Source organism: Scyliorhinus canicula, chromosome 16 (genome assembly GCF_902713615.1).
Source record: "Scyliorhinus canicula chromosome 16, sScyCan1.1, whole genome shotgun sequence".
Classification (NCBI taxonomy): Eukaryota; Metazoa; Chordata; class Chondrichthyes; order Carcharhiniformes; family Scyliorhinidae; genus Scyliorhinus; species Scyliorhinus canicula.
Window position 1 is genome coordinate 61902680 of NC_052161.1, and position 27898 is coordinate 61930577.

General features: G+C 43.4%; 1 protein-coding gene across 2 annotated transcripts in view; it reads right to left on the bottom strand.

Annotated features, from left to right (window-relative positions):
* Nucleotides 1–27898, bottom strand: part of lipf (lipase, gastric) — a 59279-nt gene that overhangs the window by 19176 nt on the left and 12205 nt on the right. For both annotated transcript variants that reach the window (XM_038821421.1, XM_038821420.1), the window contains 5 exons: nucleotides 20092–20209; nucleotides 13585–13783; nucleotides 11753–11862; nucleotides 8499–8635; nucleotides 2379–2525 (listed from right to left, as the gene is read on the bottom strand). In XM_038821421.1, coding sequence (XP_038677349.1) covers nucleotides 2379–2525; nucleotides 8499–8635; nucleotides 11753–11862; nucleotides 13585–13783; nucleotides 20092–20209 — 711 coding nt within the window. The remainder of the gene's footprint in view (nucleotides 1–2378; nucleotides 2526–8498; nucleotides 8636–11752; nucleotides 11863–13584; nucleotides 13784–20091; nucleotides 20210–27898) is intronic.

Consider the following 27898-nt stretch of genomic DNA (forward strand, 5'->3'; position numbering starts at 1 on the left):
GCTGGACATACCAGGAAAAAAGGCAGGAACTGGAAGCACTACTAGAACTGGGGGAAGTCATGGAGAGCATCAACTCCATGAGTCGGATAATGGGCAGATCCTCCCATGGGGCTGGTTTACCTCACTGGGCTAAATCGCTAGCTTTTAAAGCAGACCAGCAGGCCAGCAGCACGGTTTGATTCCCGTTCCAGCCTCCCCGGACAGGCGCCGGAATGTGGCGACTAGGGGCTTTTCACAGTAACTTCATTGAAGCCTACTCGTGACAATAAGTGATTTTCATTCATTTCATGAAGGGCGAAGATCAGCGAGAGCAACGGGACAACAAAGAGCGCAGGGCAGGGAACACGAGAACTCAGCCTGAGAGATGGGAACCAACAATTTGATGTCTGCAAGGGTGGTGGAAGCGGTGACAATGAATCATTTCAAAAAGAAACTGGATGGGCCCTAGAGGGATACAGGGGTAGAACAAGGAAATGGCTTGCACAACAGAGAGCTGACAACTTACGGCCGACTTGCCTCTTTCGAAGTAGTGATGATTCCATATCATCAGAACCTCTTGCTGGATAGATAGTGTCTGAGTTCTTAAAGTGTTTGTTCAGGGCAGAGCCACATATCACCCCGAAAAGAGTATACTATCCCATGATTTGCACTGAGCTGTTCAGTATAGCAGAACAAAATTGGAGAAATCAAAAGTGGGAATGGGAAGCAGACAAAGTGGTGAGTCATAGGTAAGCCAAAGTCACAAAACAGAATTGGTCTTATTGATGTTGAGACCCCCATACCTTCACAAACTAATACCACAATAAGCTTTAAGCAATGAATGATATAGATAGATACACTTTTGGCAACAATAATGTTCCACCTCTCCCCATGTGTTTTTTATAGCAACAACCATTTTTTTCCTCAAATGCCTTTTACAAAAGTATTTTTTCTTTCCTGCTCCCGATCTCTTCCCTACACAGTGAGAAGAAACTGTAATTAATGGAGTTAATTAAGAACATACAAATTAGGAGGAGTAGGCCATTCGGCCCCCCCGTGTCTGCTCTGCCACTTGCTAAGATTACGTTTGTGACCTCAACTCTACTTTCCTATGACCATTGACCCTCTTGTTAATCAAAAAAACCATCAAACTCAGTCTTAAAAATATGCAATGACCCTGCCTCCACTGCTTTCTGGAGCCGAGAATTCCACAGACAACTGCCCTCAAGAGAAAAAAATTCTCTTCATCTCGGTCTTTAGTGGGAGACACCCCTTTATTTTTAAACCGTGCCCTCTCATTCTAGTCTCTCCCACAAGGGAAACAAACTCTCAGCATTCATGCCGTCAAGTTACCTCAGGATCGTAAATGCTTCAATAAGACCACCGCTCATTCTTCTGAGCTCCAACAGATACAGGTCCAACCTGTCCAATCTTTCCGCATAGAATAATCGCTTTAATCTAGAAATCAGTCAAGTGAGCTTCCAAAGTGAAGTCCAAAGATGTACAGGTCAGGTGGATTGGCCAAGCTAAATTGCCCATTAGTATCCAAAATGTGAAGTGGGGTTACTGGGAAAGGATGGAGGCATGGGCTTAAGTAGGGTGCTCATTCCAAGGGCTGGTGCAGACCCGATGGGCCGAATGGCCTCCTTCTGCACTGTAAATTCTATCATACTCTGAACCGCTTCTGATAAAATGATATCAATTCTTAAGTAAGGCAACCAAAACTGCATAGTCCTCCAGGTGGGGTCTCATCAATGCCGTACAAAACTTTCCCACTTTTATATTTCATTTCCCTTGCAATAAATGACAACATTCCATTTCTCTTCCTAATCACTTGCTGTACGTGCTTACTAACTTTTCATGATTCATGTATCAGGACAACCAGATCCCTCTGTACAGCAGAGTTCTGCAATGTCACACCATTTACATAATACACTGCCAAAGTGGGCATGTCCGCATTGCCCACATTATGCTCCACCTGGAGTTATTTGAATTATTTAACAATTTTAAAATTACTGATGATTTAAAATTTATTATACGTCTATATGGATTTTAATGTGGGCTATTTAATGCTCTTGAATTGAGTGGGATGTCAACCCGGTGCGAGAGCATCATCCTCTGAATCAAATGTCAACCAGCTCCATGGTCAAGTGAGATTCAAGCCTCTCTGCTACTACTGGCAAGAGTTTGAATTATTCCTGGATAGGCTTTGAGCAATTTACATCACAGCCCATGTAAAAACTGACCATCTACAAACACTAAGATGTTTAGCCACAGAGCAACAATCATTATATTCACAGAAAAATCCAGTCTGGAAGAACTGAAGGAGGTTTTTTGATATGCATATCCTGTACATTGTTTCCAACCTTTCTTATCTTTCAAATTACTGTGGTACTTACCATGTTGAGGTTCTTCTCGTTGAATCCACTAATTACGAAGAAAATATTGCCACAGAGCTCTTCAATCAAAAATCGATTGCATACATGTGTAGCAAGCCAGGTTATTTCGCTATCTTGTGGAAGGAACTCCTTATTTCCAAACAAACCCTAAAGATTACAAAAGAATATAAATAAATTAGAAGTTAAGAAAATTAATCAAATAAATAAACGTGCCTAATAAGTGCAGGATAACGTAATCAATCATGGGGGAGTGGTGTTGGAAATTTCCTATGGTTGGGGATGGGGTAAGCATCCTGTTCCCCTGCAGTCATTCTTTTTTCCATTTTTTTTTTATTGGAATTTTTTGCAGAAAATATAACAAAAAGTATAGCAAAAAGCAGTAATATGCAACTAACAGCCCCATAACACCCACAATTCCCCCCATACCGTAACATCACATGTATCAGATTCCCCCACCCCCCCCCCCAAACAAGAGAACTTAACCATAAATTAAAATTAGATAAATCAAATTTAAATAAAATAAGCTAACATAATCAACGTCCCCCCCCCCCCCACCCCCCCCCCCCCCCCACCCCCCGGGTTGCTGCTGCTACTGTCCCAGTACCCTATCGTTGAGCCAGAAAGTCGAGGAAAGGTTGCCACCGTTTAAAGAACCCTTGCACCGATCCTCTCAGGGCGAATTTAACCTTCTCAAGCTTAATAAAGCCCGCCATGTCATTGATCCAGGTCTCCACGCTTGGGGGCCTCGCGTCCTTCCACTGTAGCAAAATCCTTCGCCGGGCTACTAGGGACGCAAAGGCCAGCACACCGGCCTCTTTCGCCTCCTGCACTCCCGGCTCTACCCCAACCCCAAAGATCGCGAGTCCCCATCCTGGCTTGACCCTGGATCCCACCACCCTTGACACCGTCCTCGCCACCCCCTTCCAGAACTCCTCCAATGCCGGGCATGCCCAGAACATATGGGCATGGTTCCCCCTGCAGTCATTCTGACAGTTGTAATGGGATGGCTGTCTCACCAAGAGTGCCCCATAGGTAAATATCATTAAGTAAATATGTGTTTTCTTAAAAGCATTAATAAAACAATCCTGGAGGTTCTTGTGCATATATTTTCAAAGATAGCAGGTCGAGCTCTGGTCATTACACTTCAAAAAAGGATTCAAAGGTTCATGAGGGAAAAGATTTACCAGAATGATTCAAAGGACTTTAGCTACAGGATCAGATTGGAGATAGGTTTAAGAAAAGTTAATCGTACAAGGATGAAAGTACAAAGATTTATGGTTTTGGGCAAGTGATACTGGAGTGGAGAGAGGGGGTACAAGAAAATTATTTTATGCACATCAAGTGGTAATATCCTGTAACTCTACAAGATGGTGGAAGTGGAAACAACCAATGATTTCAGTAGAAAGTTGGATGAACACTTAATAAACTTGCATGACGCGAGAAATAAAGCAGGAGAATGCGACTGATTGGATTTATCTACAGAGCGCCAACATGTACTTAATGCACCAAATGGTCTCCTTCTGTGCCTTAATATCTCTATATGACGCTAACTCTAGCACATTCCTGTTATGAGTTTTATACAGTATTATAGATTTGATGGGAGCACATGATCATGAGTTCATTTGAAAAAGGGTCCTCCAACCAAAAAAGGTTCATAAAGCACTGCTATGTGAAATAATAAATTATACACTTATTTATTCAATGATGTCTTTCGTTACCAATTTTCAAAAAAATATTCAGCTGTACAGCAATCCCATAAGGAGCATTTGAGGAAGTAATGAAAACCTCAGTATCCATTAAAGACATAGTTATAAATAGTGGAGGGAGGTTAAGATCCATAAAATCCCTGCAGTGCAAAAGGAGGCCATTCCGCCCATCGAGTCTTTACCGGCCCTTGCTCTGATAGAGCACCCTACCTAGGCCCAATTACCCCGCTCCCATCCCCGTAACCCCACCTAACGTTTTGGACAATATTAGAATGTCCAATTCACCTAACCAGCACATCTTTGGGCTGTGGGAGGAAACCGGAGCACCCAAAGGAAACCCACGCAGACATGGGGTGAAAGCGCAAACTCTATACAGGCAATCATCTGTGGTTGGAACCGAACCCAGGTCCCTGGTGCTGAGGCAGCAGTGCTAACCACCGTGCCGCCCATACCTAAATTTAAAAATGGGCAACCTCACCAGAGTCCACCTCTTTCTGCTTTTAATGGAGGGAAGTTGGGGGAGGTTGTCAACTAACCTGCCCTCGGCTGAGAGATGGACATGGCTTACCGAGGCCGAGGGTGAAGCCGGCGTCGCTGTGACAGGAATCGGTTCCAGGTCTCGCTCGTCATGAACTCAGAGAAGTTGCAGCTCAGCCTGGCGGCCGGGGGCTCCGGGGCCACGACTGCGAGCAGCACATCCGGGAACGTTCCAACTGCTGTTGCTTCTGCATTTCAAATGGTGTCTATGTTCCTCAAGGGATTGCCAATGGCGATGTCAAACCTGTTATATCAACGACACCACTGGCAGACTTCCTTATGCAATTAGAGGATTATACACCAACAATACCAGATGCTGTGACAGGGACCTGTATCGAGCAGGCTTTGAGGCTTCTGATCCTCAAACAATTAGTTTAATATCCTTGGCTGCAAACATTCATCTCATATATTGCAAATGATGCCTTGCAGCATTGCAAAATGAAGGGAACTGCATCAGGAAGCTCCAGAAACAAAAGCAATAACAAAAGTAAACCCTCACCGTGGAAGATTTAATTCCTGCTCTCACCGAATATGGTATAAACGTGAAGAAACCTCATTATTTTACATAAAGACCTGGAAACATCTTCATCATCAGCTAACTAGTGACTAATTCATAACATCCAACAACTGCTGCACATTGTCAGCTCCGAATGCCTTTCACAAAATACTGTGGTGGAAAAGAAATATGCCGCAGGTTGAGTTTTCCAATTTGACAAGCTCGAAAATGGTTTCGAATCTACGTCCAACATTTATCTATCATTTTGAGGACTCCATTATTTTTCAATGATTCTCCCATTTCCTTTTGAATTGTTACTTGTGATGGATAGGGTTGAAATAATTTTTGGATCTGTATACAATGTGTTTTAAAGATCTTATTTCATTTCTGTAAACCTAGTCAGGATCAGTTGGAGCTTAAATTAATACCCTGGTATATAATGGACTGTAGGAAATATTCTGTATAATAGTTTTTCAAATGTAGCAAACTAGTATTAGCAACCAGTGGGAGAATAGCCATATTATTTTCAAATGGAGTTGCATGTTTTCCCATGGTGCATTTCAAAAGTGTTTACTTGTAAATCTGGTCTTGTTTTTAAAAAAAAAGTGTGGTCAATTTATTTTCTTTTTGAGGGAAACCTTTACTTGTATTCTAGGCAAGCTTCTGCTTTTCTCCTGTAATGTCAGGTATTCCAGCTCATCTAAACTAATGTAGAAAGGAAAAGAAGTTAGGCCCATGAGAGAAAAAGATGATAATTTTAAGTACTAGCCTAAAGTCTACTAAAATTTGAAACTGCAGTTTCAGATTATAGATCCGAACGGGAGTATGGATTTAAACCTGTTCTAATCGGTCATTTCTGGGACTCATAAAACACGTCCAACAAAATAATTACCATGCCTTTAAAATTGTGATTTTTTAAGAAACAAAATTAGTTGATCTAATCCTTGTTTAAATTGGTCTCATGTTATTTTTTAAAGCTTAGGAGTTCAATTCATATTGTTTTCTTCAATGTTTAAAAAGTTCAGGTAATCAGGGCTTGAGAGGCTAGGGGATCTATTTATTGATGGGAGCTTTCCATGTTTAGAGATTTGGAGGAGGAGTTTGAATTGCCGGGAGGGAATGGGTTTCGATATCTGCAGATAAGGGATTTTGTGCGAAGGCAAGTTGCAACCTTTCCACTTCTATCACCACAGGACAAGGTAGTTTCTAAAACGGGGGTGGGGGAGGGGAAGGTTTCGGATATCTATAAAGAACTCATGGAGTGGGAGGAAACTCAGATAGGTTAGCTAAAGCGTAAATAGGAAGATGGGCTGGGAGAGGAGGTAGAGGCGTGTCTGTGGGACGATGCTCTGAGCAGAGTCAACACGTCACCATCATGTGCCAGTATCAGCCTGATACAATTCAAGGTGATTCACCAGGCATACATAGACATAGAACAGTACAGCACAGAACAGGCCCTTCGGCCCTCGATGTTGTGCCGAGCAATGATCACCCTACTCAAACCCACGTATCCACCCTATACCCGTAACCCAACAACCCCCCCCCCCCCCCCCCCCCCTTAACTTTACTTTTTAGGACACTACGGGCAATTTAGCATGGCCAATGTGGACTGTGGGAGGAAACCGGAGCACCCGGAGGAAACCCACGCACACACGGGGAGGACGTGCAGACTCCGCACAGACAGTGACCCAGCCGGGAATTGAACCTGGGATCCTGGAGCTGTGAAGCATTTATGCTAACCAACATGCTACCGTGCTGCCCCTAACATGACGGTGCCCCAGATGAGCAAGTTTTTTGGGATAGAGGACAAGTGTGTGAGGTGTGCGGGAGGGCCAGCAAACCATATCCATATGTTTTGGGCATGCCCGAAGTTTAGGGGTACTGGCAGGGATTTGCAGATGTCATGTCCATAGTATTAAAAACAAGCGCGGCACCGAGTCCAGAGGTGGCAGTTTTGGGAGTGTCAGAGGATCCGGGAGTCCAGACGGCAAGAGAGGCTGTCGTTTTGGCCTTTGCCTCCTTGGTAGCCCGGAGACGGATCTTATTAGCGTGGAGGGACTCATAGCCCCCAAAATCAGGGTTTTGCGTTCGTGATATGGCAGCCGTTTATCGACTTCCTCAAAGAAAACTAAAGCAGATTCAGTAAGAGTGGGGGGAGTTAGGTTATTTTGTAGGTGGGAACAATGGGAGATGGAGGGATGTGTAACACACCGAACTATGTGTACATTTGTATTTGTATTGTTTATTTTTATAAAATGCCTTCATAAAATGTTTTCTCAAAAAAAGTTCAGGTAACCATTTGATTTGCCTTTTAACCACCTTGGATTCCATCTCTTTTACCATAGTACTTCTGAAGGATGCAAGCTTTAGGGAACCTTTATGTGAGTTGAGTGAGTGGTTTTGCTTATTTTAGGAGTAGGAGACTTATTACATTTAAAGATGTTCAGTCATATAAATGCAGATTTGCTGTGATTTGCAATCTTGATCAAAGAAAGATTGCTCCATTCCACAAATGTCCAATTCTTGCAATAAATCGACCTAATTTTGAAAAATTAACCCGCCCTCAGGAGGCAGGTTGATCACTAAACATTTTAAAAGCCAGAGTTTAGGTTAACTTTTAGTTTCAACAACTGCACGCTGGGCTTCCCAAGCTGAAGGGAGGCAGGAAGGGGGGTTTCAACAGACAAAGTGTCTTTATCACACTGCTTGTGGGCCAGGAGGAGCAGAGTGCTTTCACTTGACCCACCAAGCTACATTTTAATGACCCAATGATGGGACTACCATTATTGGCAGACCATACTACTCCCTTCCCACGCTCCCCTCCTGATTCCTCCCTCCCTCCACAACCCCTCCAAATGCACCCTTTGATAGCCAACTTCTCCGCCACTTGTTGGCCTTAACTCTCCTCCACCCCCTCGCCATTTTCTTGCTCAACACCCAGTCAGGCTGTCAATTTGACCAGTGGCAGTTAGGAAAACTGTTGAAAAAATCTGCAACAGGTCCTACCAATAAATTCAGCAGGATCCAAAGAAAACCAGTGTTTCTGGGTTGCCCAGCTGCAAGTCCGCCCCCGAACTCTTGCTGCCTTACAGATATTATCGCAACCAACAGCTCTTCAGATCAACTCTGTTCTAAAGACAATTTACACGCACAAACATCAAGTCCTACTGACTGTTAATTGAACAGCAAGAAATGTCGTTAGCATAATGTTACTCAACTCTGTTCCTGTTACAGACAAGCGATCTCAGAGGTCCCCAGGGCATAAAAAGTCTCATTTTCTTACAAATTGCAAAGTGAAAATCCAGCAGTAAACTATTCATCTTCCCCAGCTTTATCCAAATATACGCACACATACATACAAATTAAAAAAATAACACTTACTTTGATCAAAAATTCTGGAAATCGCCCAAGTTTAGCTAGTGGACTGATAGAATATTTAACTGTTGTAACAGGAGCCAAGGCAAAAAAGACTTTAATCTTCTTTGCTAACTCGGGCATTGTGGAAAAGGCAATGAAACCTGAGTAAGAAAAAACAGTATGTTACGGGAGAACTAAAAACTAAATGTTCCAATTCACATTCAACTTGTAAAAATGTTAGATGCAATAAAGAAAACAAGGAGTTACGATTTCAAAAAGCCTACAGTTCTTAAAAAAATTATCAAGTACAATTTATAGTTAACGTATGCTGATTCAAATATGTAAATTACCTAGATAATTGAAGACTTTTAGTAAACTGAGACATTCAAAAATTTAAGCATATAGGTTCTATAAAAATACTTCAAAAAAGTACTAAATATTGTGACCTCAATTCAGGAAACATAGGTAATTATATACTTCATATTCATGATATTCTCCAAAATTAATACCGGCCATAATTTCATAATTTATGTGCACAGTGACAAAGGCTTTACACGGAGTGTGATTTGGAGAATTGATTCTCATATCCCGCCATGCAGTTACTAAGCCTTGAGGCTGGATTCTCCGCAACCCCGCGCCAAAATCGTCTTCTGCGCGGGGGGGGGGGCGGCGGAGAATCCAATTTCACGACGAAATCGGGCCCGCTGCCGGCTCAACAATTCTCCGGGACCTGAAAATTGGTGTGGTCGCGGAGTACGCCGCACGGCTGGGGACCCATTGCCAGAGGCCCGCCAAATGATCCTCCGCTCCCAACCGGCCGAGATCCCGACGGCGTGGAACTAACCACCTATTGCCTGTCGGGATGCTCGCATGGCGGCTGCAGACTCAGTACGCGGCCGTCCTGGTGGGTGCGGAGGGATCGGACACCGAGGCAGCCTTATAGGCGGCCGGGGTTGAGATCGGCGCAGTCAGATTGTCGGCCGCGCGGCCGATCGGGGGGCTCTAATTTTTGTGTCCGTCTCCGTGGTCCGAGTCCACCATGGCGCTCACTCGGACGCTGGAGGCCGCCGTCGTGCGGATGCACGGACTTAAAACCAGAAGTGCGCGGGCTCATATCCGCAGCTAAAGGTACGTGAATTACTCTGGGTCCCTGCAGGGCATTGAATTAACTCAACATTTTTCTCGGAAATTCTGGAGTAAAACTCCATCATTTTTACTCCGGCGTCAACATTTTGGGAGAATCCAGCCCCTGATTTAATAGAAAACGTGCTTCAACATAGGAGTAAGATTGGACAAGCAGTATTACATGCAGCAGTTCATCACCATAACAATTGCAAAAGAACATGCCATTAGCCAGCCAGGGATGAAACTTAGCCAAAGGCGTTCCATCCCTGATATATGGTAGATAGTCATGTGTTTCTGTATCGACCAATTTATATCGCTTCTCGGCCTTTTGGCTAGGATTGAGCATGAGGTCAGGTGTAATGCCTGGATCGGATATGTCTCTCTTGTGGGGACCATGAATTGGATTCAATTTGAATTGGTTTTCGGAGCAGGCAAGGAGCTGGTTTAGGTGTTTGCCCTTTGCCTTTCTAACTCTGATAAAGAAACAAAATAAAAGTCAAAAATTAAAAAATATATACATCAACCAATTTATAAATCGTAATTACATAATTTGTGAACCAAGGCAGCGTCCCTCTAATTTCAAATCTGAAATTGGAGGGGAGCTAATGTAACCCCACTATATAAAAAGGGAGGTAGAGAGAAAACAGGGAATTGTAGACCAGAAAGCCTGATGTTAGGAGTGGGGAAAACTCTAGAATCCATTTTCAAAGATTTTATAGCAGAGCACTTAGAAAACAGTGGCAGGATCGGACAGAGTCAGCATGGATTCATGAAGCGGAAATCATGCTTGACAAATCTACTGGAATTCTTTGAGGATGTAATTCGTAGAGTTGACAAGGGGGAGCCAGTGGGTGTGGCATATTTGGACTTTCAGAAAGCGTTTGACAAAGTCCCGCATAAGAGATTAGCATATAAAATTAAAGTACATGGGATTAGGAGTAGTATATTGAGATGGACAGAAAACTGATTGGCAGACACGAAATAAAGCGTAGGAATTAATGTTTTTTTTACAAATTGACAGCCAGTGACTAGTGGGTTACCACAGGAATCGGTCCTAGGACCCCAACTACTCATAATATATATTAATGATTTAGATGGGAGAACAAAATGCGATATCGGGAGGAGGGTGGGGGAGAATTTCCTAGAAATCTATAAAATTCTAACAGGAATAGACATTGTAAACGCAGGAAGGACGTTCCCAATAGTGTGTCCAGAACCATGGGTCACAGTCTGGGGAAATGGTGCACAACATTTAGATGAGGAGAAATTTCTTCACCCTAGAGACTGGTGAGCCTGTGAAATCCGTTACCGCAGGAAGTAGTGGAGGCCAAAACATTGTATGTTTTAAAGAAGCAGTTAGATATGGAAATTAGGGCGAAGAGGATCAATGGATATGGGGGAAAAGGGGGATTAGGCTATTGAATTGGATGATCAGCCACGATCATAACGAATGGCAAAGCAGGTTCAAAAGGCTGAATGGCCTCCTCCTGATCCTATTTTCTATGAAACCCAAGGACAAATACTTCAATCTCACTGAAGTTCTACAATCCAATCATCTGAATCTCATGCAAAAGAGTAAAGTGTCTCCTTCAAAAGCCGGGCTCCAGCAAACACACGTTTGTACTTTGAAAGCTCTCGGGGACTAATTCCTCCCTAGCTCATCTATTTTAATGGCCCCATCAATGAGTCTTTTCCTCATTAAATCAAAATGGAAGAGGTTCAATACCCATCCAAAGTTAGTCCTCAATTATTACAAATTATGTCTACTGCTTTCACAACTTAGGTTGATATAATGCCTTCAACATAATAAAACGGCAAGTTGCCAAAGTTCATGGAACCATAATGAGTGAAAAGCTTTTGAAACAATACCATATTCACTAATCAAACTGAATACAAATGAGCAAACTTGAACAAGATCTATTTCCTGAAGCAGAGTGAAGCAAATCTCTTCGTACTCAACAATGTTGCAGTAATTTCCAAATTTCCTCTCGCCTGAGATTATGACATTGGATCGCCGATCTCGTTTCTTCTCTTTTGAGTTGAATTATTGTGCATCACCACAACCCACACTCTGTTTTATGCCACTTAATACACCAAAAATGCTACTGACAAAAATCAAAATGCATTTACTAATTTGTGGGTGCTCAGCTTACCAATTGTTGTTCCCTGAGAATGGCCAACATAATGTAACTGTCGTTGTGATGTTTTTTGGAGGATGAAGTCTATGACTGCTGGTAAATCCTTGGTGGCCATTTCATCAAAGCTGAAAGTATCAGAAACCCAGCTCATTATAATTAGTGTCCAGGCAGCTACAATAACAATTATATACACACACAAATAAAAAAACAATGTAGTCCATTTTTCTGAAAATCTAATGCTATCAACATTTTACCAAGTCACCATGGGCAGGACTTTTTAGCATTTCACAACGGCGGGATCTTCTGTTCCCACTGACCGTGTACCCCCGCCACGGGTTTCACAGCAGCAAGGGGTGCATTCAATGGGAAGCCCTGTTGACATCAGCGGGACCAAAAGATCCCGTCGTCGGACAATGGCGGACCTCCTCTCGCACGGTGGGTTGCTCTGTAAATTCCACCCAATGTATTTGTGATCCAGTCATCATTCGGCTGGCTATTTTGTTCTTCAAATAAAATCAGTCATATTTTTAATATTAATTTAAAGTGTGGAAGCAAATATGATTCCAAGCAGCATCATGTATCCTCACTTAATACCACATTAACAGGTTTCAGGTTCAGTTGATGTTGCCTTTTTACTGTTGTTTCTTTTAATATATCCCTTTAGTGCAATCACTTCACTGAACGTGAAGAACAAAACTGTTTTGAGAAGGCAATGAGTGAATGTACTACGGCGGTGAGGACCCGGGTTCGAATCCCGGCCCTGGGTCACTGTCCGTGTGGAGTTTGCACATTCTCCCCGTGTCTGCGTGGGTTTCACCCCCACAACCCAAAGATGTGCAGGATAGGTAGATTGGCCACTCTAAATTGCCCCTTAATTGGAAAAAAAATGAATTGGGTACTCTAAATTTATTATTTTTTTTAAATGAGTGAATGTAAAACTTCATAGCTGGCCTTGATCATCAAATTGTACTCTAATTACGTGGGGACTCCACTGCAAATTTTCAGCACAGAATAATGCATGATATAAGAATTGTATATTTTCACAGCAATCAAGAGCCTTATATCTTGAGGACTTGGGGCGAGGGATAAAATCTGAATACTTTAGCAAATTGCTTCTTGGGTAAAAATGCCACTCGATTATAAAGTAGCCCTAAACAAGATACTAGGCTTTCGTACTGCAATGTAAGTTGCAGAATGCCAGCTTGGCTCAGTGGTAGCACCTTTTCAAAATCAGAAAATTGCAGGGTGAAGTCCCACTGCAGTTATTTGATTCCACAATTAGGCCGACAGCTTCAGTGCAGTATCGAGGGAGTCTATTGAAATGAAAATGAAAAAATGAAAATGATGAGACTTGGATGAGACTTTAAATCCAGGTCCTATCCGACTCTTCAGATGATTGTAAAAGATTATAAGACATTATTGGAAGGGGAACACAGTTCTCCTGGCGTCCTGGAAAACCTTCATCCCTCAACCAAATCAACTTCAAAACACTCAAAGGTAATTCAATGGATGTAAAAATATAATTTACAGCATTATATAAATGCAAAGTCAGTCTTCCTTTCTTAAAAGATAAGACTAAAATAAAAAAAAGGATTTGTCTTGAGGAGATAGCTATACTTGTCAATTCATTTAGTTAGCTCCTCTAAACAACTGAGAGGATTGTTCAAATAAAATAACCACACAGTTGAATTTTGCTCTAAAGAGGAAATTATCCAAACTAAATTCAATACACAAAATGTCTGTTGTATATCAAGCCTCATAACTTCCGTTGATAGAAATTTTGAACTGTGAACTTTTAATGATACAAAATACGCAAAGCATTATAATAATATTAAAGCTTTTGTTACCTAAATGTCCAGAACGCCTCCTTATAAGTTGGAATGGTTTTGTGCTTTCTGGACCAGGTATTTCCCCGGCTATTTCCAATCCAGACATCAAAACCAGCATCTGCCAGTATAAAGCCCAAACTGTTGTTTGCCTGGTTTGTAACCCAGTTGCTTCCAGCAGCCAGTAAACCATGTTGCAGAAATACAGCTGGTCGGACTCCTAAAGAAGCAAACAAAAGTACTTCCCATGAAATGAAAACAAAAATAAAATGCTGCTCCTTTCAAAGGCAAGGTACAAGGGTACCGATTATGCATGAGATATTCAATAGGAGTCTATAAGATACCTGTATGACTTAAGTGCATCTAATCCACTTAATTGCATGCGATTTTGCCTGACAAATTCTTGTTTAGTTCTGCAATGCATTTCCAATCTAACCTCCATTAATTACATTTACTATGGCGTATTATTTCCAATAAACAACCTTTACTTACTTATTTGTACAACTGCAATGCATTTGTTTTTCAACTTACATGATGCCCGAGTCTTTGTATTTACAGTTCTAGCTTGCAAGCAATAGGAGTGGCACGATGGCACAGTGATTAGCACTGCAGCCTCAACGCCCAGGACCCCGTTCAATTCCAGTCGAAGGTGACTGTGTGGAGTTTGCACTTTCTCCCCATGTCTGCGTGGGTTTCCTCCAGGTGCTCTGGTTTCCTCCCACAGTCCAAAGGTGTGCAGGTTAGGTGGATTGGCCGTGCTAAATTGCCCCCAAGTGTCCAGAAGGTTAGGTGGGGTTACTGGGTTACAGGATAGGGTGGAGGTGTGGGGCTAGGTAGGGCGCTCTTTCAGAGGGTCAGTACAGACTTAATGGGCCGAATGGCCTCCTTCTGCACTGCAGGGATTCTATGATTCTATTCTATGATTCGAATAGTGATTCTGGAAAGGGACTGTAATGAAACTTTTAAAAGTTAATTGCTGAAACATATTGTGACATACAATAAACCGAGTTCTGCACATGAAAATGTTCAACTTGGCACCAACAATAAATATTCCACTTCAGAGTCGACATCACTTCCTCTATGTATATCATCCGATAGGGTTAATGTCAAATAGCACAAAATAGGACTTCGACCCAAAGATAAACTCCATTATTGGCCTCACATCTAAATACAAATGTTTTAGAGATCGTCCTGTGAATACCCATCAACCTTGACTCTACCAACAATGTCCAACCTTGCATCAAATGTCATTCACCCATTTTGTCACCAGTGAACCTGGTCTACATAGGCCCATTCTGCCAACAACTTAATTTTAAGATTCTCACCCTTGCTTTCAATTCCCTCCATGGCCCACCTGTACAACCATCTGAGATACCTTTACCTCTCCAATTATGACCTTTTGCGTATCCCAGAATGTCATCGCTCCAGCATTGGTGGCTGTGTTTGTCAACACCATAGGTTCCGCAAACCCCCCTCAATCCTCTGCTTCCTTTATGACCCTCAAAAAAATACCCAATGGCCAAAGCTCTAGTCATCTGCCCTAATATCTTCTTATAGCTCATTATCAAATTTTGTTTGATAATGATTCTGTGAACTGCCTTGGTTTATTTTATGTTAAAGGTGCTATATAAATGCAAGTCATTGTTGCACCGACTGCTGAAAGATTACTGCTGCCACCAAGTCAGGATCGGCACTCTTGAGAAGCAGAACAAACTTTAAACCAACTGACCTTCACTTAACTAGTTGCAAATGTCAGCATTAACTGTTCCTCTTTTCAGGCTCCATTCTAGGAACATATTTTGATAATTTTTCCTCTTAAACACAGCAGTTTCTATCCTTGTTGGCCACAATTGTTGTTCTGCTCTCCTGAAGCTGGATGGTTTATGCTATGCGCCATCTTTACAGGTGTGAGCATCCCTGTAGTGCTTTACTTAGGTGAGTATTCTGCACATACTGTTTGACTGTGTGAGGCATCACAACGAAGCATGACCCTGCCCTTGGCTTAATGACCCACACGCATACAATACAGCAGGAATCACCATGGAACAATAAGGAATGGAACCACTTGCAACACCCTCACTAATGTCCTGACTTCTTCAGTGGACTCAGCAGACTCCATCTCTGAACTGTCCTTTCTATGTAACTCAGTACAGCTTAACATGATGCATTCACCTACTTAGCAGTCTTTTTAAGCATAGGTGTCTCAAGGTATTTCACAAGGACAAATGATGCCGAACAGTGCTGAAAGAGCTCGAAGAGATAACTAAAAGCATTGATAAAAGCTTTTTTTTCCCAATAACCTTTTAAAAACCTTTCAAAGCAGAGAAACAGGAGCAAAGGAAATGAATTTCAGACAGCCAGCAGAGGGATTTGCTACAAGTAGAACAGAGGGAAAAGGGAATGCACAGGTGGCAACAGCAGGAGCTTCAAATGGCACAGCCCACGATATGGAGCAACAGGGGATGCACAGGTAGAGCAGGGCAAGGCCTTAAAAGAGTTTGCAAACAGGGATATAAAAATATTGAATTCAATGCATTGGGTACAGAGATTTAATAGCTCTGTTCACGCAGAAAAAAGATAAAGTGGAGTTAGGGCCAGAATACAAAGTTCTTGCTAGGAGTTGAATAATGATGGTTTTGGCCTGCCCAATGATCAACTTGAATCAATGCTGGCTCCTCAAATATTTATTGGACAAGCAGCCTAACAACACAGATGTTATGCAGTTAACATACACAGAGACTGTCCACTGGGTAACATCATGAGCTCACGTAAACAATGAAAATGACAGAAACTCGGGGTAGCCTGTTACTGTCTCTGGAACAGGAACAGAAAGTTACAGATACACTGATTACGTAACTGTATCAAATTCATCCAATCAGGCTGCAGAGATTAAACATATGAATATCGATTTCTTGTGTTCTTTAGTAATTTAATTTGCTAATCTATAGTTTGGTGCGATGGCCGTGCACATTTCTCAGTAGAGAGAGTTTGAGAAAAAAAAACAGAAACAAGAATCTTGGCAAATAACTCAGCGACTCTTACTAATGCTCATCAACTCTATTTCATATATTACACAGATGTTTAATTTGAACAATTAACACTGATTCACAATATGCACTGTCACATTGTTCAAGATGTAAAGTGCTTCAAAGCAGTGCACCAAGTTCTGAACAATTACCTTCAAATCATCTCATTCAATCCAAAAAAGACCTGAAAATATGATAATTTACTGCAGTTAAACCTAATACCCTCACATACATTGGACAGGAGCTATTTGATTCATCAAATACCAGGAAATTCAGCACTTAGTACTCTGCACAGGGAACCATCTGAATTGGGTAAAGGGCAAGGGAAGGAAGAGGAGTAGGGAACACTGACACATACAGGGCCCCATCAGTCCTCACTCAGTGGTGACGGCTTCATCTTTATACCAAAAAGTTAAGAGTACAAAGCTCAATTCAGAAGCCTGGAATGCATAATCCAGGCTGACACTTTTTGGAGGGCTACACTGTTGGAGGTGATGCCTTTCTGCCTATTGAAAAAGATAAAACTCCAATATAGTTTTATTCATAGAATAACAGAGATTCACCAGCCAATATTCATTTCTCAGCAGGTTAACTGGTCATTTAGCTCATTGCTGTTTGTGGGACTTTACAGTGTGCAAATCAGCTGTTACATTGCTCTGCATTTCAATAAGGGGAGATAATGGCATAGTGGTAATGTCGCTGAAATGGTATCCAGAGGCCCAGGATAATGCATGCTGTGGTCCCTCTGAACCACATCTCCAGGACGTTCAAGCCATCTGATCTGACGGCGAAGGAGACAGAGGATCAGTCAGCCCAGTTCCCAAAGAGCATGGCCTCGCTCTTGCCACAATTTACCATGGTACCTGAGGCCAGTTTGAATTTGTCGCAGATGTTGATCAGTCTGCACACTGACAGCAGATCTGAGCAGAAGACGGTGACGTTGTCCATGTACAGAGAGGCTTTGACTTGAGTACCTCCACTGCCTGGAATTGTCACTCCTCTAATGCCCGAATCCTTCCTGATGGACTCAGCAAAGGATTCTATACAACACAATACATGAATAGGATAGGAGAGAGAAAGCAGCCGCAAAAATAAATAAATAAATCTGGAATCAGTAATGGCGACCATGAAACTACCATTGATTGTCATTAAAATCCCTCTGGCTCAAGCCTTTTAGAGAAGAATATCTGCCATCCTTATCTACACGTGGTTCCAGACCCACAACAATGTGGCTGACTCTTAACTGCCCACTGAAACCACCTCACTACCTCGCAAGTCATTTAGTTGAAGGACAATCAGGGATGGGCAACAAATAATATCATAATAATCTTTATTAGTGTCACAAGCAGGCTTACATGAAGTTACTGTGAAAATCCCCTAGTTGCTACACTCTAGTGCCTGTTCGGTACACAGAGGGAGAAATCAGAATGCCCAATTTACCTAACAAGCACATAGTTCGGTACTTGTGGGGGGAAACCGGAGCACCCGGAGGAAACCAACGCAGACACGGGGAGAACATGCAGACTCCGCAGACAGTGACCAAGTCGGGAATCGAACTCGGGTCCTTCGCTCTGTGAAGCAACAATGCTAACCACTGTGCTACCGTGCCGCCCACAATACTAGCCTTTCCAGCAATGCCCACAATCCAATAATTTTTTTTTAAATTCCACCAATGAGTGCTTCTTGCCCTATGTGGAAAATGTTTAAATGCAATTTTTTCTTTCAGTTCATAATTTATTTATTTTCAGGAGGGTGAAATAAAAAATACCCAAGTGCCTTTATTGAACAAGTTACTATTTTACCATTCTTCTCACTTCCTCCTTTTGTAACACTTCCATTTAGCTTACAGAAGTCCTCACCAGACTTGTGGCTGCATTCCTGAAAATCGCAACTTTATAAGTGAAACGACGTCATGTGAATTATGGGTTCCCGAAGGAATCAGTATTAAAGCCAGAGTTGAAATACTCTAGTATACATGTGCAGTACCGTGGATTCCTAACTGAAATAATTTACAAACTAAAATCATGACATATAAATAAAAAACTTAGATAGGGTAGACAGTGAGAGCCTTTTTCCTCAGATGGTGATGGCTAGCATGAGGGGACATAGCTTTAAATTGAGGGGTGATAGATGTAGGACAGATGTCAGAGGTAGGTTCTTTACTCAGAGAGTGGTAAGGGCGTGGAATGCCCTGCCTGCAACAGTAGTGGACTCGCCAACATTAGGGGCATTTAAATGGTCATTGGATAAACATATGGATGATAATGGAATAATGTAGATAGGCTTTAGATTGGTTTCACAGGTCAGCGCAACATCGAGGGCTGAAGGGCCTGTACTGTGCTGTAATGTTCTATGTTCTATGATTGTTGAAAATTACACTCCCCTCAGTATAGTGATTTTAGATTGACCAGGTTCCATCCAGTGGTAGAAGTCAGTCAGTGCAGGAAGCACCAACTGACCTCTGCCACTAACTAGATAGAACCCAGGCGCCACAGCTCAGAAACACAGAAGCGGAAGTCTGTGGCAAAAAACCTTAAACTGGCAACATTAACTTGATATATCTGCAGTAATATGCATTAACAATGTTAAAGCGAAACAATGTTAAAGACTAGTGACATCAAACGAGGACTTTACCTCTCTTATGCGATTGCCACGACCACTTTCTCGAGGGCAATTAGAACTGGACAATACCTATTGGCATTGGCAGCAACACTTACTTATGTCCCATGACTGCATTAAAGAAAAATGCCCTTTATTTCACATGCAACATTCCAATCTCAGCATTCAGATATCTGAGCTGGGCCAATTAGATTGGATTGGGAAATTCAGGAGCATGCAATTTCACATCCAGTCCATCAGATTTGTTAAATATAAGATGTTAATGAGCTAACAGCTAGTTTCTTAAAGCTTCAATTACCATTTGAGAAAGCCTCAGTTATTTCAAAAAGTGGAACAGAAGCAATGTGGCACCTGCATCCCTCATGTCTCCTCACATAGCACTACACACACACACACACCTACACACACACACAAGCGCCTCCAGGTCTTTCTTAAATAGTTCAAGCATTTCATACGCTTCCTGGCACAGGCTGTGTTCTATACATAGTGTAAACATCTTCCTATTGTCAGTCCTAAATCTGGCCATAAATCATTTGAACCTGTACAATTGGTCCACTTTCACCGTGGAATTTGCCTGTTGATTCCCTGAGCCAGCTTATTTACTTCCAGAAAAGGTGGGGGAGGAATAGAAACAGGAAGGTTAAACACTTCACTATTTCCTCATGAGTTGTTTACTATTTATTTCAGTTATCTGTTACTTGCAGCTCACAACATTGCAAATATTTTTACTCAGTTATCTCGAAAAACACATGCCCTCCTTTCAGCAACAAAAGATATTTATAATCCAGTGAGCAAGCTTTTGCTTAAAGTTGAGAAATGTGTAACACCAATCTAATGTATTTAAACCCTTCCTGCTGAAGACACCAAATTGCCTTGTAGTTACCTTCGGTATTAGTCTCTACCACCCCATGAGGGATTCTGTTTATGCTGAGGATATAGCCATCGTCAGTAACCACATCATATTCTTCACTTGGGTAACCACGGTAGGCGATAAGTTGACGCTGGGAAAGCAGAAGCACAATTAGTCACTTTTCTTTTTGAATAGAAAAGAAAAAGCCTAAATAAGTGAAAATAAAACAACAGGCTGGATGAGAACATTAGAAATCAGAAAGTCAATTATTAAACAACAATGAATCATCAGTAATGAATCAATGAGCGCTTCAATAGGCGCTTGTTGGGCCGCATTCCGGACCTGGAGGCAGGGGGCCTGATCATGGGGGGAGATTTTAACACAGTGCTGGATCCCCCGACTGGACCTCACGGTAGCATGGTGGTTAGCATCAATGCTTCACAGCTCCAGGGTCCCAGGTTCGATTCTCGGCTGGGTCACTGTCTGTGTGGAGTCTGCACGTCCTCCCCGTGTGCGCGTGGGTTTCCTCCGGGTGCTCCGGTTTCCTCCCACAGTCCAAAGATGTGCGGGTTAGGTGGATTGGCCATGCTAAATTGCCCATAGTGTAAGGTTAATGGGGGGATTGTTGGGATACGGGTTACGTGGGTTTAAGTGGGGTGATCATTGTTCGGCACAACATCGAGGGCCGAAGGGCCTGTTCTGTGCTGTACTGTTCTATGTTCTATGTTCTATGGACCAGTCCAGTTCAAGGACGGGTAGGAGACCGGCGGCGGCCAAAGTGCTGAGGGGATTCATGGACCAGATGGGAGGGGTGGATCCCTGGAGGTTTGGGAGACCGAGAGCGCGGGAGTATTCCTTTTTCTCTCATGTCCATAGGATTTATTCCCGAATAGATTTTTTCGTCCTGAGCAGGGGATTGATCCCGAGGGTGCAGGATGCCGAGTATTCGGCCATAGCGATTTCAGACCAGGTAAGGCCCCGGGGCCGGACGGGTTCCCGGTGGAATTTTATAAAAAGTATGCGGATCTGGTGGGCCCCCTGTTGGTGCAAGCCTTCAATGAGGCATGGGGGGGGGGGGGGGGGGCTTTGCCCCCGACGATGTCGCGGGTGCTGATCTCTCTGATCCTGAAGCGGGATAAGGACCCCTTGCAGTGTGGATCATACAGGCCTATCTCGCTCCTCAATGTTGACGCTAAGTTGCTGGCGAAGATCCTGGCCACCAGGATAGAGGACTGTGTGCCAGGGGTGATACACGAAGACCAGACAGGATTTGTCAAGGGACAGCAGCTCAACACGAATGTGCGGAGACTGCTCAATGTTATCATGATGCCGGCAGTGGAGGGGGAGGCGGAGATAGTGGTGGCGCTGGATGCAGAGAAAGCGTTTGATAGAGTTGAGTGGGGGGTACCTGTGGGAGGTGCTGGAGCGGTTCGGGTTTGGGGAGGGATTCATCAAATGGGTGAGGCTGCTCTACGCGGCTCCGATGGCGAGTGTAGTTACCAATGGAAGGAGATCGGAGTACTTTAGGCTCTACCGTGGGACCAGGCAGGGGTGCCCCCTGTCCCCCTTGCTCTTTGCACTGGCGATTGAACCTTTGGCTATGGCGTTGAGGGGAGATGGAGGGGTCTGATGCGGGGTGGGGAGGAACATCGGGTATCGCTGTATGCGGACGACCTGCTGTTGTATGTGGCGGACCCAGAAGGGGGAATGCCGGGGGTGATGGAGCTGTTAGCGGAATTTGGGGGCTTCTCGGGCTATAAGTTAAATTTAGGCAAGAGCGAGGTATTTGTAGTACACCCGGGTGATCAGGAGGAGGGAATTGGGAGGCTCCCGTTTAAGAGGGCAGTGAAGAGTTTCAGATACCTGGGGGTGCAGGTGGCCAGGAGTTGGGGGACTCTCCATAAGCTTAATTTTACCAGGCTGGTGGAGCAGATGGAGGAGGAATTTAAAAGGTGGGACATGGTGCCGCTATCGTTGGCGGGTAGAGTGTAGTCCGTCAAAATGACGGTTCTCCCGAGGTTCTTGTTCCTCTTCCAGTGTTTGCCCATCTTTATCTCTAGGGCCTTTTTCAGAAGGGTGACCAGCAGCATCATGAGCTTTGTTTGGGCGCATGGGACCCCGAGGGTGAAGAGGGTCTTCTTGGAGCGGGGTAGAGATGGGGGGGGGGGGGGCTGGCGTTACCCAATCTCTCGGGGTATTATTGGGCGGCCAATGTGTCGGTGGTGCGCAAGTGGGGGATGGGAGGGGGCAGCATGGAAACGGATGGAGAGGGCGTCCTGTGGAGATACAAGCCTGGGGGCCCTGGTAACGGCGCCGCGGCCGCTCCCTCCTACGAGGTATACCACGGGTCCGGTGGCGGCGGCTACCCTCAAGATTTGGGGGCAGTGGAGGCGACATAGGGGAGAAGTGGGGGGCTCGATGGAGGCTCCGTTAAGGGGGAACCATAGGTTCGTCCCGGGGAACATTGATGGGGGATTTCAGGGTTGGCACAGAGCGGGCATCAGACAACTGAGGGACCTGTTTATTGATGGGAGGTTTGCGAGCCTGGGGGAGTTGGAGGAGAAATTTGGGCTCCCCCCGGGAAACATGTTCAGGTATCTGCAGGTAAAGGCATTTTCTAGACGGCAGGTGGAGGGATTCCCTTCGCTTCCCGCGAGGGGGGTGAGTGACAGGGTGCTTTCGGGGGTCTGGGTCGGAGAGGGGAAGATATCTGATATCTACAAGGTTATGCAGGAGGTGGAGGAGGCATCAGTAGAGGAGCTGAAAGCTAAGTGGGAGGGGGAACTGGGGGAACAGATCGAAGACGGGACATGGGCTGATGCCCTGGAGAGGGTTAATTCTTCCTCCTCATGTGCGCGGCTTAGCCTCATCCAATTCAAGGTGCTGCACCGGGCCCACATGACTGGGACGAGGATGAGTAGGTTCTTTGGGGGTGAAGACAGATGTGTCAGGTGCTCGGGGAGTACAGCGAACCATGCCCATATGTTCTGGGCATGCCCGGCACTGGAGGAGTTCTGGAAGGGGGTGGCGAGGACGATGTCGGGGGTGGTGGGATCCAGGGTCAAGCCAGGATGGGGACTCGCGATTTTTGGGGTGGGGGTGGAGCCGGGAGTGCAGGAGGCGAAAGAGGCCGGTGTGCTGGCCTTTGCGTCCTTAGTAGCCCGGAGAAGGAGGATCTTGCTACAATGGAAGGATGCGAGGCCCCCAAGCGTGGAGACCTGGATCAATGACATGGCGGGTTTTATTAAGCTAGAGAAGGTCAAATTTGACCTGAGAGAATCGGTTCAAGGGTTCTTTAGGCGGTGGCAACCTTTCCTCGACTTTCTGGCTCAACGATAGGGTACGGGGACAGTAGCAGCAGCAACCCGGGGGGGGGGGGGGGGGGGGGGGGGGGGGGGGGGGATGATGACTGTGTTTGTTTATTTAATTTTAATTTATTCTTAAGTTCTCTTGTTGTTTATTGGGGTTGGTTGGGGTGGGGGGGATGTGATACATGCGTTGATACGGTCTGGGGGTGTTACAGTTATTATGTGTTATTTCGTTGAATTTCATTGTTTGTCGTTATATTTTATATTTTCTGTAAAAAATTCCAATAAAAATTATTTTTTTTAAAAAGTAATGAATCAATGGAAGTGAAAGTGAATATTGTTACAATTATTAGACATGCACGGATTTTAGGCAACTTTTTGTTTTTCAGGCGCCTGTCCGGGGAGACTGGTACGGGAATTGAACCGTGCTGCTGGCCTGCTTGGTCTGCTTTAAAAGCCAGCGATTTAGCCAAGTGAGCTAAACGAGCCCCTTAGCTTGTCCCACTAAAATAAATGAACCACAATATGCTGAGACATACATTTTATGGTGATTATCATGGAGAATTTTAACCTAAATATAGGCTGGAATAATCAGATGAGCAAAGGTAGTTTAGAAGAGGAATTCATAAGATGTTTTTGGGTAATTTCTTAGAATAGCACATTCTGGAGCCAATCAGGGAGCATGGTGTACTAGACCTGGTATTGCGCATTAGGTAGGATTAATCAATGACCTCAGTGAAGGTGCTCCTAGGTAGACGTGACAATAATATGATTGAATTTTACATTCAGTTTCAGGGAAACACATTTTAAAAATTTAAATAAGGACAATTATGAGGATATGAAAGCCAAGTCTGTAAAAGTGACCTGGCAAGCGAGGTTAAGGAATGGGTTAATAGATTCAGAGGCGGACATTTAAGGGGATCTTTCAGAATATACAGAATAGATACAGTCTAATGAGAAAACAAATTTTATGGGGAGAACCTACCATGCATGATTAACTAAACAATTATCAAACTTAGAAAAGCATTTAATTGCATACGGGTGGTTGGCAGGTCAGAAGATTGAACAGAATATAAAAAAATCAAAGAATGACTAAAAGATTAATAAAGGGAGGGCAGCATGGTGGGGCAGTGGTTAGCACTGCTGCCTCACGGCGCCAAGGTCACAGGTTCGATCCCGGTTCTGGGGCACTGTCCGTGTGGAGTTTTCACATTCTAACCATGTTTGCGTGGGTCTCACCCTCATAATCCAAAGATGTGCAGGGTAGATGAATTGGCCACGCTAAATTGCCCCTTAATTGGAAAAAACAAATTGGGTAATCTAAATTTTTTTTTTAAAAGATTAATAAGGGGGGAAAAAGAGAGTATGAGCGAAAGCTAGCTAAAATATAAAGACAAATAGTAAGAGTTTCTATAGATATTTTTAAAAGAAAAATGTTAAACAAAGTGAGCGTTGGTCCTATAGACTGATGAATTGAACCGATATTTTGCATTGGTCTTCACTATACAGGATACAAGTAAGACCCCAGAAGTGGCTGTTAATCAAGAAGTGGAAGGGAGGGAGGAACTTAAGAAAATTACAATTACCAGTGAAGTGGCACTTAGCAAATTTTTGGAACTCCAGGTTGACAATTCCCTGGGTCATGATAGATTTCATCCTTGGGTCTTAAAAGGAGTGGCTGGTGAGACTCCAAAATTTACTCAATTCGGGTAAGTGCCATTAGATTGGAAAAACACCTTTATTCAGAAAGGGAGGGAGACAAAGCAGAAAACTACAGGCCAGTTAGCTTAGCGTCTGCCATAGGGATAATGTTAGAAATAATTAAAGAAGTTATAGCAGGGAACTTTGATAAATTCAAGATAATCAGGCAGAGTAAACATCCCTTTGCGAAAGGGAGATCATGTTTCATCAATTTATTTGGGTTCATTAAAGAAGTAACACACGCTGTGGATAAAGGAGAACCGATGGATGTACTGTACCTAGATTTTCAAAAGGTATTTAATAAGGTCGCACATCAAAGGTTATTGCGGAAAAGGTGATGGTGTAAGGGGTAACATATTAGCATGGACACAAGATTGGCTAGTCTACAGGAAACAGCAAGCATAAATGGATCATATCTAATTGGCAAAATGTAATGATAATGTACAACAGGAATCAGTGCTGGGCCCACAATTCTTTACAATTTATTTACATGATTTAGATGAAGGAATCGAGGTTTTGAATGCTTTATATATTTTTGCTGATGACAGAAAGATAGGTAGGAAAATAAGTTGTGAAGATGCCCTACGGAAGCTACAAAAGAATATAGATAGGTTGGGTGAGTGGGCAAAGATCTGTAAATGGAAATAAAGTTGGAAAATGTGAAACTGTCCATTTTGCTAGGAAGCTTAAAAGGTGAGAGATTGTAGAGCTCTGAGACACAGAGGGGTCTTGGTGTCCTAGTAAATGAATCACAAAAAGGTTATATGCAGGTACAGAAGAAATAAGCAAAGCTAAGAGAATGTTATTGTTTCTTGCAAGGGGAATTGAATACAAGAGTAGGGAGATTAGCCTTCAATTATACAGGGCATTGGTAAGATCACATCTGGAGAACTGTGGACAATATTGGTCTCTTAAGGAAGGATGCAAATCACTGGAAGCAGTTCAGAGAAATTTTATTGGACTAATACCTGGAATGAGTGGATGGAATGGCTAGACAGATTAGGTATGTATTCACTGGAGTTAGGAGATTAAGAGGCGGCTTGATTGAAATATGTAAGATCCTGAGGGATCTTGACAGGGTCGATGTACAAAGGATCATAGAATCCCTACAGTACAGAAGGAGGCCATTTGGCCCGTCAAGTCTGCACCGACCCTTTAAAAGAGAACCCCAGGCCCAAACCCCCACCCTATCCCTGTAATCCCACCTAGGAGCAATTTAGCATGGCCAATCCACCCAGCCTGCTCATCTTTGGACTGTTGGGGGGGGAAACCCGGAGCACCTGGAGAAAATCCACACAGACATAGGGAGAAATTGCAAACTCCACACAGTCACCCAAAGCAGGAATCAAACCTGGGTTCCTGGTGCTGTGAGGCAGTTATGCAGCCACCATGCTGCCCTTGTTGTAATGAATAAAATAAACGGCATTTCACATAAATTTCTCATCTCTCCCCACTTCCAAGTTTATAAATCTTCCATTCCATTACTACTGTCCTACATGATCCTTTACTGATGTGAACAATTTTCATGTCTAATCTTTTATGAAGCCCAACAAAACCAAGGTAGCAGCAAATGCATTCTGTATTAAAAATGGATGCAGAGCTTCGGGTAGAATGAAGATACCGGGGACAGTTGAAACATGCTGGACTTCCTAGGCCCAGGAGACTTTGCATAGGATAAAGTAGATCTGGGAGGCTAACTGCCCTATTGGTTACCAGACAAAAAACAGAGAATAGGAATGTGGCATTGAAATCGAGGATCAGCCATGATCATACTGAATAATAGGAGCAGGCTCAAGAGGCCTATAGCCCGCTCCTATTATTTATGTTTCTAGGAGACCTGATAGATTACTTTCAAAGGATCTTGGGAGATGTAGTTAAACAGAACTTTGATGAGTCATTTCAATTTTTTTAGTAGGTTGGTTAGATGGGACAGTCTTCATCAAGATTCAAGTTATGTTACTGAAATTACAATTTACCATTCAAGAGCAGAACGTTTAAAGACATGGCCCAGTGTCACTAGAATAGCTGTTTGAAAAAAAGCAGGTTTCAATTGACAGCAGTTCTGATTTCTCACCTACATGTTGTCACCAAAGAAAGCTGATTGTAGGATGATGAAACAAACACAACAAGCGAATAAGAACTATAGCACATGGAAGACAAAGTTTACCACACAGGGAGAGTAATAAATAACCAATAAAATCCTGTCCTGCTTGCGTTTGAAACTTTTTAGAAGAACCTTTACAGGTTTGGAGCTGTTAGGTTTTGAGGTCAGATATGTTGGAGTTCCTTGACGGCTTAAAGTTTCCTCAGATACGGAAGGAAGTGCGTGAAGAGCTGGAGGACCAGCTAGGCTCAGAAAAGGTATTGGTAGCAATAGGGCAGATGCAAACAGGTAAGGCCGTGGGGCCAGACAGGTTCCCGATGACGTTTTACAAGACGTTTGCTAGACAGTAGGTTCCGTTATTGGTAGGGATGTTTGAAGACAGTGTCCTGTGACACTGATGCAGGCGTTGACTTCCCTTCCATTGAAGGAGGATAATGACCCCTTGGAGTACAGGTCTCACCACCCTATTTCATTACTTAATGTGGATGCCAAGATATTGGCCAAGCTGCTAGCGCTGAGATTGGAACCATGTCTTCCTGTTTCCTTAGGTGGGAGAATCTAGAAGTCGGGTCACTTTTTAAAAATAAGCCATTTAAGACAGAGATGGGGGAAATTTATTTCTCTCAGGGGGTTGAAAGTCTGGAATTCTGTTCCTCAAAAGGCAGTAGAAATAGACTTTGAATATTTTTAAGGCAGAGCTAGATAGATTCTTGATAAACAAGGGGGT